Genomic DNA, 14,939 nt, shown 5'->3' with positions numbered 1-14,939 from the left:
GATTTCTACAAAGCCCGGTCCTGCGCCGCTTGCATCCAGACACCTCCCGCGACCTTCACCAGATCGTCGGTCCACCTAGTGGGAGGCCTGCCCACGCTACGTCTTCCAACTCGTGGTCGCCACTCAAGAACTTTCCTGCCCCAGCGGCCATCAGCTCTACGAGCTATGTGCCCCGCCCACTGCCACTTGATTTTAGCGATTCTGTGGGCTATGTCAGTCACTCTGGTTCTCCTACGGATCTCGTCATTTCTGATTCGATCACGTAGGGAAACTTGGAGCTAAGCAATGTCTTTTAGTTTTCCCAGTGTTCATTGGCTGAATAAAATCATATTTCTACAGAAGCACGGTCAGTCTCCGGATGTAAACATAACCTACGCTCAAATTATCTTTCCATCAGATTTAAAATTAGTATAAACGAACTTGAATCATCATTCACGAGATATAAACATCACTCAGATGCTCAATCTAGAAAGGAAATTAAAGGAAGCCATCTTATCAAATCGCTGAGCAGCAAATACTAGTGTTTTATAGCTATGGGCTTAAAGTTGAAATTACAAGTAAAAAGTGTTCAGTTATACTTATCATGGTCAAAGGAAATGGGGCATTAGATGCGCGTCCACGGTTATGTTCCCAGGTAGATGTACCATCAGATGCATCTGCCCTGATGCGTTTTTAAGCTGCGACCTTTATATGGGAACCTTGTACGCAAATTATTGTGTTGTTATGCAACGGTATGTTAGATAAGAACGATGTGAATATTGTTTTGTTGAGGAAGCCGATTTGTGTCTGATATTGAGACTTAAAATACTTTTAGGGCAGATTTTTCGATCATCAGTTTTATTTTTGACTGAAGAATAAGTTTGGCTTAATGACAGTTTCAGTATGGGAAATATGTCTAAATGAAAATGAGCTAAATCTTGAAAGTTTAATTTAAACTTGCAGGCATTCTCAAGAGGTTATTTATTATTTATCCAGCTTTAACTTTAACATGAAAATAATTAAGAACTCTTTTTAGGGCCTCTTTTGCGGGCAATTTTATTCAGTAAAGCATCATTCCATCTGAAGCAATATCCTAATCAAATTAAAAACAATTGCGTAATGAGATTACTCAGTTTTTGTATTCCATTTAATAGTCCAACTCTCTAGCCACTAGCAAAGCCATTCATACAATGCAGGTCTACTTCGTGACGTCGTTTACGTAGTTTTTGTTCTGTCTCTGTTGCTCATGCTGGCATATCGCTTTGCGTTAAAGAGATAATGGTACCCATTCGAAAGTTCAAAACGCATCAAAATTTTTGGGTGTAGTTCCCCTGGTTATCTTACCCTGAACAGCAGCACCAAGCTGCCTCCTCCTCAAGTCCAGGGCATCCCTCGCCTTAGGTATGTAGTTGACCAGCGCCCCCGCCAGCCGGGCAGTCCTGGACCGCAGCTCTAATCCCTGGTCGCTTCCCATGGTCCCATTCAAAACGTAACAAAATTTTTGAGAGTAGTTCCCCTGTTTATTTCACCCTGAACAGCAGCATCAAGCTGCCTACTCCTCGCGTCGACAGCATCCCTGGCTTCAGGCATGTAGTTGACCAGCGCCCCCGCCAGGCTGGCCGTCCTGGACCGTAACCCTGAGCCCTGGTCGCTTCCCATGGTCATAGTCGAAACGTAACAAGTGGACGTAGCTTCTTGGTTATCTCACCCTGAACAGCAGCATCAAGCTGCCTCCTCCTCGAATCCACGGCATCCCTCGCCTCAGGCATGTAGTTGACCAGCGCCCCCGCCAGCCGGGCTGTCCTGGCCCGCAGCCCGAAACCCTGGTCGCTTCCCATGGTCATAGTCGAAACGTAACAAGTGGACGTAGCTTCTTGGTTATCTCACCCTGAATAGCAGCATCAAGCTGCCTCCTCCTCGAGTCCACGGCATCTCTGGCCTCAGGCATGTAGTTGACCAGCGCCCCCGCCATCCTGGCCATCCTGACCCGCAACCCTCAGCCCTGATCGCTTCCCATGGTCACAGTCAAAAAGTACATAATTTGTGGACGTAACTCCTTGGTTATCTCACCCTGAAAAGCAGCAGCATCAAGCTGTCTCCTCCTCGAGTCCACGGTATCCCTCGCCTCAGGCATGTAGTTGACCAGCGCTCCCGCCAGCCTGGGAGTTCTGGCTCGCTACCCTAAGCCCTGGTCGCTTCCATGGTCACAGTCGAAACGTAACAAAATTTTTGGGAGTAGTTCTCCTGGTTATCTTACCCTGAACAGCAGCATCAAGCTGCCTCCTCTTCGAGTCCACGGTATCCCTCGCCTCAGGCATGTAGTTGACCAACGCCCCCGCCAGCCTGGCCGTCCTGGCCCGCAGCCCTGATCCCTGATTGCTTCCCATGGTCACAGTCAAAAAGTAACAAAATTTGTGGACGTAGCTCCCTGGTTATCTCACCCTGAACAGCAGCATCAAGCTGCCTCCTCCTCGAGTCCACGGCATCCCTCGCCTCAGGCATGTAGTTGACCAGCGCCCCCGCCAGCCGAGCTGTCCTGGCCCGCAGCCCCGATCCCTGGTCGCTTCCCATGGTCACAGTCGAAACGTAACAAATTTTTTGGGAGTAGGTCCCTTGGTTATCTTACCCTGAACAGCAGCATCAAGCTGCCTCCTTTTCGAGTCCACGGTATCCCTCGCCTCAGGCATGTAGTTGACCAACGCCCCCGCCAGCCTGGCCGTCCTAGCCGGCATCCAAGACTCCTAGTCGCTTCCCATGGTCCCATTCGAAATGTAACAAATTTTGTGGACGTAGCTCCTTGGTTATCTTACCCTGTACAGCAGCATCAAGCTGCCTCCTCCTCGAGTCCACGGCATCCCTCGCCTCAGGCATGTAGTTGACCAGCGCCCCCGCCAGCCGGGCTGTCCTGGCCCGTAGGCCGGAGCCCTGGTCGCTGCCGAGTAGCCCCACCAGTCGCCATGCTACTGCCTCGCATTGGACCTCAGGTCGGGGGGCGATCTCCAGGGATATCAGTCTGAGGAGAAAAATAGGGGTTGAAATAGATAGAACACACTTTATTCTACACCACACAATACAAGATAAGAGAAAGAAATAAGCACATACAACAAATAGGGCACAACTAAGGCGGTCATATCGGGATAATGGTTTTGTATTCATCATCAAGTCATTTAATTTCCAATGTTTCTTGGCGGTCTGAATAGGATCATTCTGGAACCCGAGTGTTTTAAAATTAAATCTTAATCACTAACTTTCATTTCCGAAAATGTTATCCTAATTTACAAAGTAGTGGTTTAACTTTAATTTTTCTTCTCAATGAGCAACTAGTGTCTCACGTTCAAGTATTTCCTTCCCAATTACCTACACAAACTTCACAGTAGTAATTACCAGGTACATGGCCGTTAATTGGAAGACATTAGGTAAGGCACCACACTAAAAGGGATTAAGTAGTTAAATTCTTTCGTAATGGGTTTAAATTCGCAATCATACAAAGTAGGTGTGTATCATACTGTCTGTATATTGTCAAGATATTACTGATTGGGTGACCTTTTCTGGCAACTTAGTTTTTTTTTTGTGTATGTCTTTATTGCCTGAATCTGTTGTTGCCAAAATAAAGTTATTTTCTTTCTTTCTTCTTTCTCTTTCTTTCATATTTATACAAAAGACCAACGGTTCTTAAAGTAGGATCAGCGAACAAAACCCGTGCGGCGACTTATTTGAACCAGTTTTTTATACATTCGTCTTTCTCTACCCCTTGTACAAATAGTGGTAAGAATGGCAACATAACCATAAAATATCTTCTGTCATGGGACAAACATGTGTGTTTTATGCCCGTTTTCACCATCAATCCCTAATTTTTAAGTGTCCCCTATGTAAACAAAATTCCTGTTATTTGTTACCATAGGGGTCACTTAAAAATTAGGAATTGATGGTAAAAACGGGCATTAGTGACTTGTCTCAATAGGTACTTACCTCATCTTTATGTAATACGCACTGATCTGGACAAAGATATTTGTAAAGAAGGCTTGACTTATTCTACTGTCATCATTTTACTGTGGCTCTGTGGAGCTATGACCACAATAATTGTGCCCTCTGTCATGGTGTGGTCTCGATTGCTACAGTCCTATTATGGTGTGATGGGACAGTCTGATTAACCTTTTAATTGTATGTTTAGAAAGATTTACTTATCTTTTAAGGTTTACAGCATGTTGATAAAATCATTGTGAACTAAAAACCAGTTAAATGCATGTAGTAAAACAGGAATTGAAAGTGCATTTTAAAACATTTAACAACTGCAATAATAATTGTTGTAAACATTAATTTTTGCAACTTATTTAAAGAATCCTTCAGGAAATAATAGGATAGAATTCTGAAATACACATTTACATTTATGTATGATATTTTCTTTTCTAACAAGAGCGACCGCAATAATTGAAAATGTTTCACTAAAAGTTTTCTTATAGTTCTTATACCCAAAATTATGTAGTCTCAAATAGCACTCTGAATTTATATTTTAGCTCAACAGTTTCCCAAACTCTATTAGTTTATGGCGCATTTATTTTATTTTTATTTGTTAAAATATTAAAGAAAAAGGCCTATTCCTACGTGCAAAATTCGTTAGCCCACTAAAGGCCTTGCATGTTCCTCTTGCGACGCACTCTTATACAGAGTGTTCCGAAAAGAGCGTGCCAAATTTGACATGTACATGTACATAGTATCAATAGTATCCAGTTTTTAAGTTCTCACCCACTCGGAACTATGTGCCAACTGCCAGCTCGGGCCAAATCACAATCCATCTGTTCTCGCACAATAATTAAAACAAAAAGCAAACGAGTGCAGCAACGGTCACAGTGCACAGTTAACAGGCCGGTTCCCAACCATTGTGGCGTATGAAGTGGGACAGTTTTTTGACTAGGAATTCCGTTAAAACGGAAATAATATGGAGTGATGATAAGATAAAGCAAATGATCAAGTAACCGGGTGACTTGCTATTAATCCAGGTTCACAATAGGAAAATAATAGATACATAGACAGACATTGACGCCCGTATTCACAAACATTACTATGAAGTCTCACAGTGCGCGTGGATGCACAGGGTGACACACGAATCAATCAGAGAGCTCTATTCAACGCTGTGCGTTCGATTTGCTGCTTTCTTTAAGCAAGCATCGTTTGTGAATACGTTAATTGTACACACAAAACTAGGAATGAAAGAATTACACAGAAGAGACACGGTCACAATTTAGCAGGTCCTTTCGCTATGAAGCCATTCTAGACAAATTTTTATTTCATAGTTACGGTTTAAGCCTAAAACATTAAAAAACATACAAATTATTTATAAGTTTGTGGGAACTTATTAGACAATATCATATTATTATTCAACGATATCATAATCGATTTGTTTCCCAAAGTAAGAAGTGAATGTGTAATTTTATCACTTCGCTTTTTTCCAAACATGAGAATTCAACTTTCAGTCTCAAATGTATTCAAAAGAGCTAATGAATAATTAAGCCATGTCTTTATTAATATAATGGATCAATTATTATACATAATATTATAGATACATACCTAATTCAAAAAAAGTTATTGCCTACATCTTAATAACTTCGAAAAAATGTCTACTCTCATCGTTACTCATCGTCTCATCTCAGGCTCCGGTCTCTCACACACAGTGTAGCATAATTAAGGATTAATTAATCTATATATATAAAAGAAAGTCGTGTTAGTTACTCCACTTATAACTCAAGAACGGCTGAACCGATTTAGCTGAAAATTGTCAGGGAGGTAGTTTAGAGCCAGGAGAAGGACATAGGATACTTTTTGTCCCGTTCGAAATTAAAAAAAAAGTCTGTTTATTTATTGCCATTTAGGCGGAACAAAGTTCGCCGGGTCAGCTAGTTAAATATAAATATTGTGTAACATCTTAAATGTAAATATCAATCAATGTAATTGATGTTATGTGTGTGAGAGATAAATAAAAAATTTATTTATTTATTTATTTATTTATTTATTTACTTGACAAATGACGTTTTGTTTTAACTGTAATTAACGGTTTTTTGATTGCGAATCTGAATTACTCGTGTATGCTTGTTACAGCAATCTTATGAGAAAGACGAACGTCTTTATTGTGTTTGTCTAATAACGATCGTAATTAATGATAGCAACATCATTATCATTATTCCTTTTAATTTCTTTATAAATATCGTGGGAGCCATTTTCGCTGCCTACAAGATACGATCTCTTAATAACCATAACGAAAAGTTGTTTGTTTGTATTACTAGCATGATTGAGTCGGCGTTTTTTTTTTACGATTAACTGACACTTATATTAATTTGCATCTTCATACTCTATCGGGTTGATTGTTACGACTGCGCAAAAGTAAATTAAAAGAACCTCTTATATTAGACCAGTCTTTCCCAAAGTGGGCGATAACGCCCCCTTGTGGGCGCTGCAGGCTTAAAGGAGGGCGGTAAGAGACCCAGAAAAAAAAATCGGGACGTTGTGCAGAGGCTTGGGAGGCGTCATCTACTAGGAGGACTCTTAGACACCGACTGAGCTCGACTCTTGTCTACAAAAATGGGGGCCGCTAAAAAATAATTCATTCTCAAAGTGGGCAGTAGACTAAATAAGTTTGGGAACCGCTGTATTAGACATAAGGCCAAAAGATAAGGAGACATGTAAAGTGCCCCTTATGGGCTACCTTTTCTTTTTTTATTATTTACTATATTTTGACGTTCATAAGTACCACTTGTGGTCTAAACTGAATAAATATTTTAGATTTTTGATTGAAATTAATATCGTGGTAGACTAAATGCTGGTTGGATAATTATTTTCCAGCTAAAATTAAATGTTATTATTTTAAAACGATTTTAGACAACATTCCTGAAAGAGTGGCAAGCACGTGCAATCACGTAAGTCAAAAATCGAGAAATTTGCCATCCGGACTTTTCTGAGGACGTGATTCAGTTAGACTCACTTCACGCAAATCAAACGATTTCAACGCTTACATTCGATTTCGTAATCGTTAAACAAAGGAAACAACAATAAAAACGTAAATTAAAAAGGTCGAAATAGAAACGCTGTTTTTGTTACTGCATATTGCTGTTAGCATCACTAAAATTTTGTAAAAGTTGCGAGTTATTTTTTCAAGATAAAAATACTTAAATTATTTTTATCTTCTCTAAGTTAACAAAGTTAGTAAATGAAATTGCATAAGAGCAGCTAACTACGAGTATTATAATACATCACATAAGTTCTAAGCTTATTGTTAGTACCCCTACACCGTAAGGCTATTTAAATATTAAATAAGCCCATTTCATACCATTTGATCAAATAGAAGCTGCGATAATGAGTAATGAATGTAATTAAGATCCATGATGTCAATATTTTCCAACAATGTTGCACCGTCACCCACGTCCCAGACGGAGTGTCGGGAGAGCGACCGGTCGGGACACTTTCTCCGAAATCCAGTTTTTGGGCATACCTGCTTCTTCGACTCGACCATAAGTTCACACTTTTGAGTGTAAATAACTTGAATGTAGAGAGTTTTATGTGACAAGTTTCTTAACATTTTTATGACTGTGCGTGTAAAATTAACTATGTTAAGATACGTTGAAACGTTGAATTCTCCGAAGATAAAATAATGTTAACTTGTTGTTGCATAGTCACTGGACCACTAAACTAAAAGTATAAAATGTTGCTTATGACTGTTATGTATGAATAAGTTATTATTTTCAAAAGTTATTTTAAATTTCAAAAAATAACTATAAAATTGATATCAATTCAAACGCCCCAATATTCTTAAACAAACCCTGATGAATTATCACACATTTATAAAAAAAAATATTTTTTAATACGTGTCATCATTAAATCGATTTAATAATGATAGAGGGGCATGCTTTCATGATATAATTCAATTACATGTAATTGAACGTAATACCTGTAATTTTTATATCAAATCTTTAATTGAAACGCGTTCAAAGCGTTTAGCCTATTTCGTGCTAATGTTTATCACCTTAACCCATTAGAGGTCACTGTACTCAAATGGGTACAGCTATATTTTTACGTGTCAATTGCAAATCTCACAAAATTAACATGGGTAGACTTGTTATTTTACTTCATCATAATACTATTAAAGTATATTGACAACAATAACGCGGGTAGTGGGACTTTTTTTGATAAAAAGTATCAGTTGAAGTTGTGTCACTGAAACATAGTGGGGGTAGGTGTTTATTTTTTGATTTTTTCATAACAATTACTGCTCACAAGTTCTTTTTTTTATTTAATTACTTTAAAATACATATCAGGGTAGGTTATAAAGCACAATATAACATAATATTTACATCTCAAATAAAACTAGGGTCATATAAAAGTTACTGTACTCGGTTGGGTACAATGACAACATGCGTAAGTAAAAAAACTGTATTTATTTTTTGCTCTTTCGCAACATTTTACAGCTCAAAAGAGCTAAAAGGGACTTGAAGACATTATTGGAGCCGTTTTACAGGATAGTTATGACGATGAATGTATTTTGGCTAATAATTATACCACCTGATACAAGTGCGTTGACTGAAAAAGAGGATATGGCGACGTTTTTCATACCGAAAGACGTACTAAAGGGTATTTATGAACAGAAGGGATAGTGGCAGCAAAGGCAGTTTATAGGACGCCAGTGATAATGAACCGCTGGCGTGAAAAAGAAGACGATAGGTTCCCACAAATCCGCACCCAATCAAAAGTCATAATTCTTCAATCGCTGTAGATACTTCCGAAGTCTGTGGTGATAAGTTTCCTATATTTTGTGAAGAGCTGAAGGGCCTCAAACTTGCACAGTATTTGAAAAAAAAAACTGACTATAATAATATTATTATATCCAATAGATAACTACGATGCTTCTCATTATCATTATGATATTTCTATTGGCTATAATCATATCAGTATCCAATCAACACAATATACTTGGGATTCCTATAAAGCCCTATTTAGCGGTTTTGGTACTATCTGAGTACCACAAGCTACCTAGACTATGTACTATACTTTACTGGTCACTAGATGAAAAGATATGCTAAATAAACAAAGAAAATGCGTCCGGCTGTACCAATAGTTGATGGCTTTTCTTCAAAATGGAGTTGGAAAATATCCCATCAAAACTGAAAAAGAGCTGGGGTATGTTCTCTGTCATTTAACAGTGCGTTGGCAGTGTAAGAAGTCCCTTTAAACACTTTTTGTCGAAAAGGCGCATTTTGAAAATTTGCATACCTAGGAGGTCATTGTACCCAATTGAGTACACCCCTGTAATTTCATGAAAACAACTTTTTTTCAGAATTTTCTTGTATTTTGTGTTTTTTTGCTCTGATTTCAATATGAAAATAAAGAAAAAATTTGAAATATATTAGTACTTTGTGTTTGACCTCTAATGGGTTAATAGCTACAGTTCAAATTCTTTAATACCACCTATTAGGGCAAATTAAATTAAATTTGAGGTGTGTACACAACACTTATGTTGTCGTGTTCATACCACGTAATATATTATGTGTTAGTGCACATTATGTAAGTATTTAGTGGCATGTAATGCAGGAAGCGGACGCAAGTGCGAAGATGTGTTTTGTCAATATTGAAAAAGTTCTTTAGAGAACGTAGTTTCCAGTTATGTCATTATTCATCATTATCGAAAGGTACATTTGCAAACTCACGGAGGTTATGAAACATTGACATTTGCTTGATAAACTGTTCCTATAACATCTAAGCGTAGCTTGCTTGCTGCCCCATCGGCCGTCAGTTCTGCGTACTACGTGCCCTGCCCATTGGCACTTCAGCTTGCTAATCCGCGCGATTGCAGGAAGGCGCTGGATGTATGCCGCTACCAACCGTTCGATGTGGAAGTCATTCAGGCCTATGTTCAGCAGTGGACGTCCTGTGACTGAAATGATGATGATGATGATGTAGCTTGCTTACTGAGACGTAAATACAAACGTTCAAAAAATCTGCTATGAATGACCGTGCTCATCACATTAGATATTTGCAGCCACTATGCTACGAGAGGGCTAAAATTGATGGGTTCAAGTGAAAACCAACACAAACAAACCTTTTGTTACTTTATTTACCACGTGAGACTCGAACCCTAGCTCTCGAAGGTCGTATTCTGAAACGAGACGCATAAAAACTCGATCAGACGCAAGCACAGTCTATGTTTAAGTTAATCATGCAGGCATGGACCGGTCATTGTGGAAATACTTGGGAGGCCTTTGTCCAGCAGTGGACTGAGTTTCTTCCGCCACTTCTTCTCAGCACCAGCCCATATGTTGTCCCGAAGTGGTGGTAGGGCAAGCTATATTTGGGACGTGTGTATCTGTGTAAGTGCCCTACAAAGGGCCTATGTACTGAATAAACTTATTTGAATTTGCACGTCATTTAGTTGATACGAACGAACTTGGATCTATTCTTCTGAGTGTACACGTGTATCGAAGTAAACGGGGCGGCTACCAAATGACGATACATTGAATGATGTTAGATTATGACTCAACAGGACGCCCAAATACCAAACTGAATGACCGCTGACCGCATGCAATCTCCATTAAGCGTAATTTGGAGGTGTTCTAGCGACGCCCTGCAATTTGGCCGCGGATCTGTTACATCCAATGTTTTTGTGGACCTTTCACTCATTTGGGCAATAGCAGATATTAGTTATCTATGTCTATATTAAAATAAGAAATTCCGTTTCCAAAATGCTACAGTTTTTGTAACAGTTTTTGTCAGATTCGTAATAGATGCAATTGTAAGTAATGGATATTTGGTTTGAAGTTTTTCTGGCAGAATTCAGCTGGCTTTTTTCAGCTAATAGCCGAAAAATTATAGTTATGCGATCCGTAGTCTAGTGATTGGACTAATGCCCGTTTTCACCATCAATCCTTAATTTTTAAGTGATCCCTATGAAAACAAAATGCCTGTTATGTGCTACCATAGGGGTCACTTCTTTACGTTTGCTTTTTCTGTTTCAACAGTTAAAAGTTACTTCAACTATTAATTTATAATCACTTTTACTGTCTTCACAAATATCATCGTCCCATTCGTTTTCGTTCATTCGCTTGCACGCTATTCCCTCACAGCTCTCCGTGACGTCTTCACAAACTGTCAAACGCAATGCATACAGTAATTATTTTATAATCTGTATAATTTATGGCATTAGCACTGGCCACTTGGAGTGGAGTTAAAAACAAATGACTCGCGTGAGAGAAATCGATGACGGTAACTGAGGCAGTGCGGGTGAACGCCTTTGCTCGTTCATGAAAGCAATTTTAAGAAGTCAAGTCAGGGCTAAAGCATTTTATTGTGACAGGTTAATAGCTACGACATCAACGTTTCATAGGTATTACCGATTGTGAACATGAAAACTTGAATTTTACTTTATTTGTGTGCACCACCGGGGCATTAACCCAGAACCTCGTGAGTTCATAATCATTTCATCAATCATCAATTCATAAAATGGGTAACAGAAACACAGTTTTTGAGCAGTAGGTAGACCATCGATAGCATGCATATTATTTACTTTCCTCTGTCTTAATAAACTATAATTCACTTTCATTTGTTTCCAAAATAACCTAAATATAATGTCCAGTATGCTAACTTTTGTTAGAGTTATTAGTTCGTGCTCTATTCATATTAATTAATTAGCAAACATCTTTTTTATTCGAGATCCGAGATAACTCGCGCACACGCCACTAAAAGTTATGAATATTCAAACACATAAAGTAGAAACATTTAGGGCGGGTTGCACCATCTTACTTTAACTTTGACAAACGTCAAATATCTGTCAAACTCCATACAAAAAGCACCGGTTAATGTCATAGTTACCGTTAAAGTTAGGTGGTACAACTCAGCCTTAGAAATAGCTCATAAAGTAGCAACAAGTTTATTTTCGGCTTAAAAAATGATTAAGCTTCATATCCATTATTCACTTAATTGTACATTTCAACGTCGGACATAGTAAAAAAACACAGATTTGCGTATCTGATTTAATTAACGATGCAGGTAGATTGATATTAGCAATGGCCGGTTACACGCGCTTTCCCCGGCACTCGCGATCATCTCGAGATTAATGCGAAGATTATTCTCGTTGTACACATGCTAAGCATGAAATATGGATGGTGAATTTATTAGCAACCAACTACGGTAGTTAGACATTTATGAGTCGACGTCGTTGAGTGTCCAAGTGGTTTAGAGTTTTTCATTTTATACGCTACTGAGCTTGATCCTCGGATATTAATTTCGGAAATTATGAATACGAAGGTTTGTTTCATTAATTAACTGTAAGTCGCTTCCTTATGAATGGAAAATCTATAAAACTCAGTGATCTCTTAAAAGGTACTCCCATCACCGGAATAATTCACATACAAAATGTACTTTTAAGCAAGAAAGTTTTAAAGTCTTCTTACTAAAGCATTACGCTCAGAATGTTGTTGTTTTTTCATTACACCAAATGTTAGGATTGTTGGGAACATGAAAGAGCACACTTGTTAAAGTCGAACGATTCTGAAACGTCAGGTGGCAAAAATCTAAACTTATAACCCAGTATTTATTAGTAGCGCCCTCCTGTAAATGTCATAATGTGGGATTTTTCAGTGTTGTCCATCTTTGGTATAATTATAAACGCATTTGTATACTTTGTGCAATTTCGTATATGCAATAGAATCCGAATGCGTCAAAAATAGTCACGGATGTCTCGAGAATCCAACTTTCAAACTGATACCACGCAGAGTGTAGACGATATTGTCATTACTACTTTCGGAATCGATTAGTATGTTGAATATTCGCTGCGATCTAATCGATTACGAGCGAATAGATTAAGATTGTTCTTATGCATTCCACTTTCTCGTGGTGATGTGCATTCTCGAAGATCATCTCACGATAAATCATTTGCAAATGGATTTATCTGTCTCATAGAATACTATAGATATACTACTATAGACAGCCCGTGACTTCGTACGCGTGGATCCCGTTTTATCCCCTTAGGCACCCCTAAGGGTTTCGTAAAATCCGTTCTTAGTGAGAACCTACATTCTAAAAGGACCCCCATGCAAAATTTGAGACTCCAAGCACTTGTAGTTTCTGAGATTTCGTGATGAGTGAGTCAGTAAATCAGTGACCTTTCAATTTTATAGATGATAATTACTTTTATGTCACGTGTTTGTAATTAATCAAAAACTGTGCTTCTTATGAAAATAAGCATTTTGAAATGCGTTATTTATTCTTAATGCCTACGTCAATATAAAATTAATCCTCGCCACTAATTAATACTAGACTAGCGAATAGTCTGGTGAGCTTTTACAAACAGACTTATAATAAAGTAACATCAGTGAATGAGAGAATGAGAATCCCCAGTCGATGAAGCACATGATGTCGTGCCCTGAGTGCCCGAGCAATTACACGCAGCAGGATTTAATTAATGCTGCTGACAACGCCAATCTTGTGGCGGAGTTTTGGGCTGACACTGTATAGGTTTGTTGTCGACACGAAAAGAAGAAGATTAATGCTCGCCACTTATTAACACTGGCGAATACTCTGGTGAGCTTTTACAAACACTTATAATAAAGTAAAATCAGTGAATGAGAGAATGAGAATCCCCAGTTGATGAAGCACATGATGTCGTGCCCTGAGTGCCCGAGCAATTACACCCAGCAGGATTTAATTAATGCTGCTGACAACGCCAATCTTGTGGCGGAGTTTTGGGCTGACACTGTATAGGTTTGTTGTCGACACGAAAAGAAGAAGATTAATGCTCGCCACTTATTAACACTGGCGAATACTCTGGTGAGCTTTTACAAACACTTATAATAAAGTAAAATCAGTGAATGAGAGAATGAGAATCCCCAGTTGATGAAGCACATGATGTCGTGCCCTGAGTGCCCGAACAATTACACCCAGCAGGATTTAATTAATGCTGCTGACAACGCCAATCTTGTGGCGGAGTTTTGGGCTGACACTGTATAGGTTTGTTGTCGACACGATAAGAAGAAGAAGAAGTGAATGAGTTTATTACGCTGATTTTTAACCGACTTCAAAAAGTATGAGGTTCTCAAGTCGGCTAAATATTTTTAACAGCTCTGGCCTACATAGGACCCGAAGCAGTAAACAACCAGTACACCATGTTGAGACGCATACGTTACATACATAAAATAAACACCCAAAGCTACATCATCATCACTCAACAATAGCTTTTAAGTAACGTTCACGTAACAGATCGTCAGCCATGTTATTATGATCGTCGTTTGTTAACACTCGACACGCGAGCGACCTCTGAACCACGCCTTGGGAAGTGTTAGGTAATGCAGTGATGATGCACTTTTGGATATTTTACTTTTATTTTTATTTATGTGACGGGCTCTACAGTGACTGTGAGAGTACAAGATTTTCTCTTGAAAAATGCCTTGGAACTTGAACCATTTGCGTCTGGGTAACTACTCTCACCGACTGATCTATGGAGATATTGGTGAACCTGCTATGGACGTACCCAGTTATGAGCTATAACTGGGTACGTCCATAGCAGGTTATTCTTCTTTAGCATTAGAAATGCAAAAATCCAAATTACTCTGTTCTTTATAGGTCGATGCTTAAATCGATGTCCTACAACATATCGCATTCAAAACATAGCTACTTACTTATAATTTAATTAAAAACGTAATGTAGGTGTTTTCGGCTGTAAGAATTATATTATAAGAATCCCTGTTTGTAATATTATAGAGAACTGTGGTTTCCTGAATAAATAAATATAAAATAAAATAAAAATATGTGCCTATTAAGTACGGTACAAAAGTAGCATGGTAGAGCTTGTGGTATATGTCATTTGTATGACAAACTTAACAGGACTTAACTGCATATTAGCAAATTGACATATATCTATTCCTTGGTTTGGACTCCTTGACTGTTACAATTGCCTCATAAAATAACATAATCTTCATCATCATCAT

The 14,939-nt window shown here is 38.6% G+C and overlaps 1 protein-coding gene across 1 annotated transcript in view; it reads right to left on the bottom strand.

Moving 5' to 3' along the window:
* The window catches only part of LOC135083710 (uncharacterized), a 51,371-nt gene that overhangs the window by 17,086 nt on the left and 19,346 nt on the right, over positions 1 to 14,939 (bottom strand). The window contains exon 3 of the mRNA XM_063978423.1: positions 2,790 to 2,992. Coding sequence (XP_063834493.1) covers positions 2,790 to 2,992 — 203 coding nt within the window. The remainder of the gene's footprint in view (positions 1 to 2,789; positions 2,993 to 14,939) is intronic.

Source organism: Ostrinia nubilalis, chromosome 24, assembly GCF_963855985.1.
Source record: "Ostrinia nubilalis chromosome 24, ilOstNubi1.1, whole genome shotgun sequence".
Lineage (NCBI taxonomy): Eukaryota > Metazoa > Arthropoda > Insecta > Lepidoptera > Crambidae > Ostrinia > Ostrinia nubilalis.
Note: the sequence above shows the minus strand (reverse complement) of the source record. Positions and strands in the feature narration are given on the sequence as shown.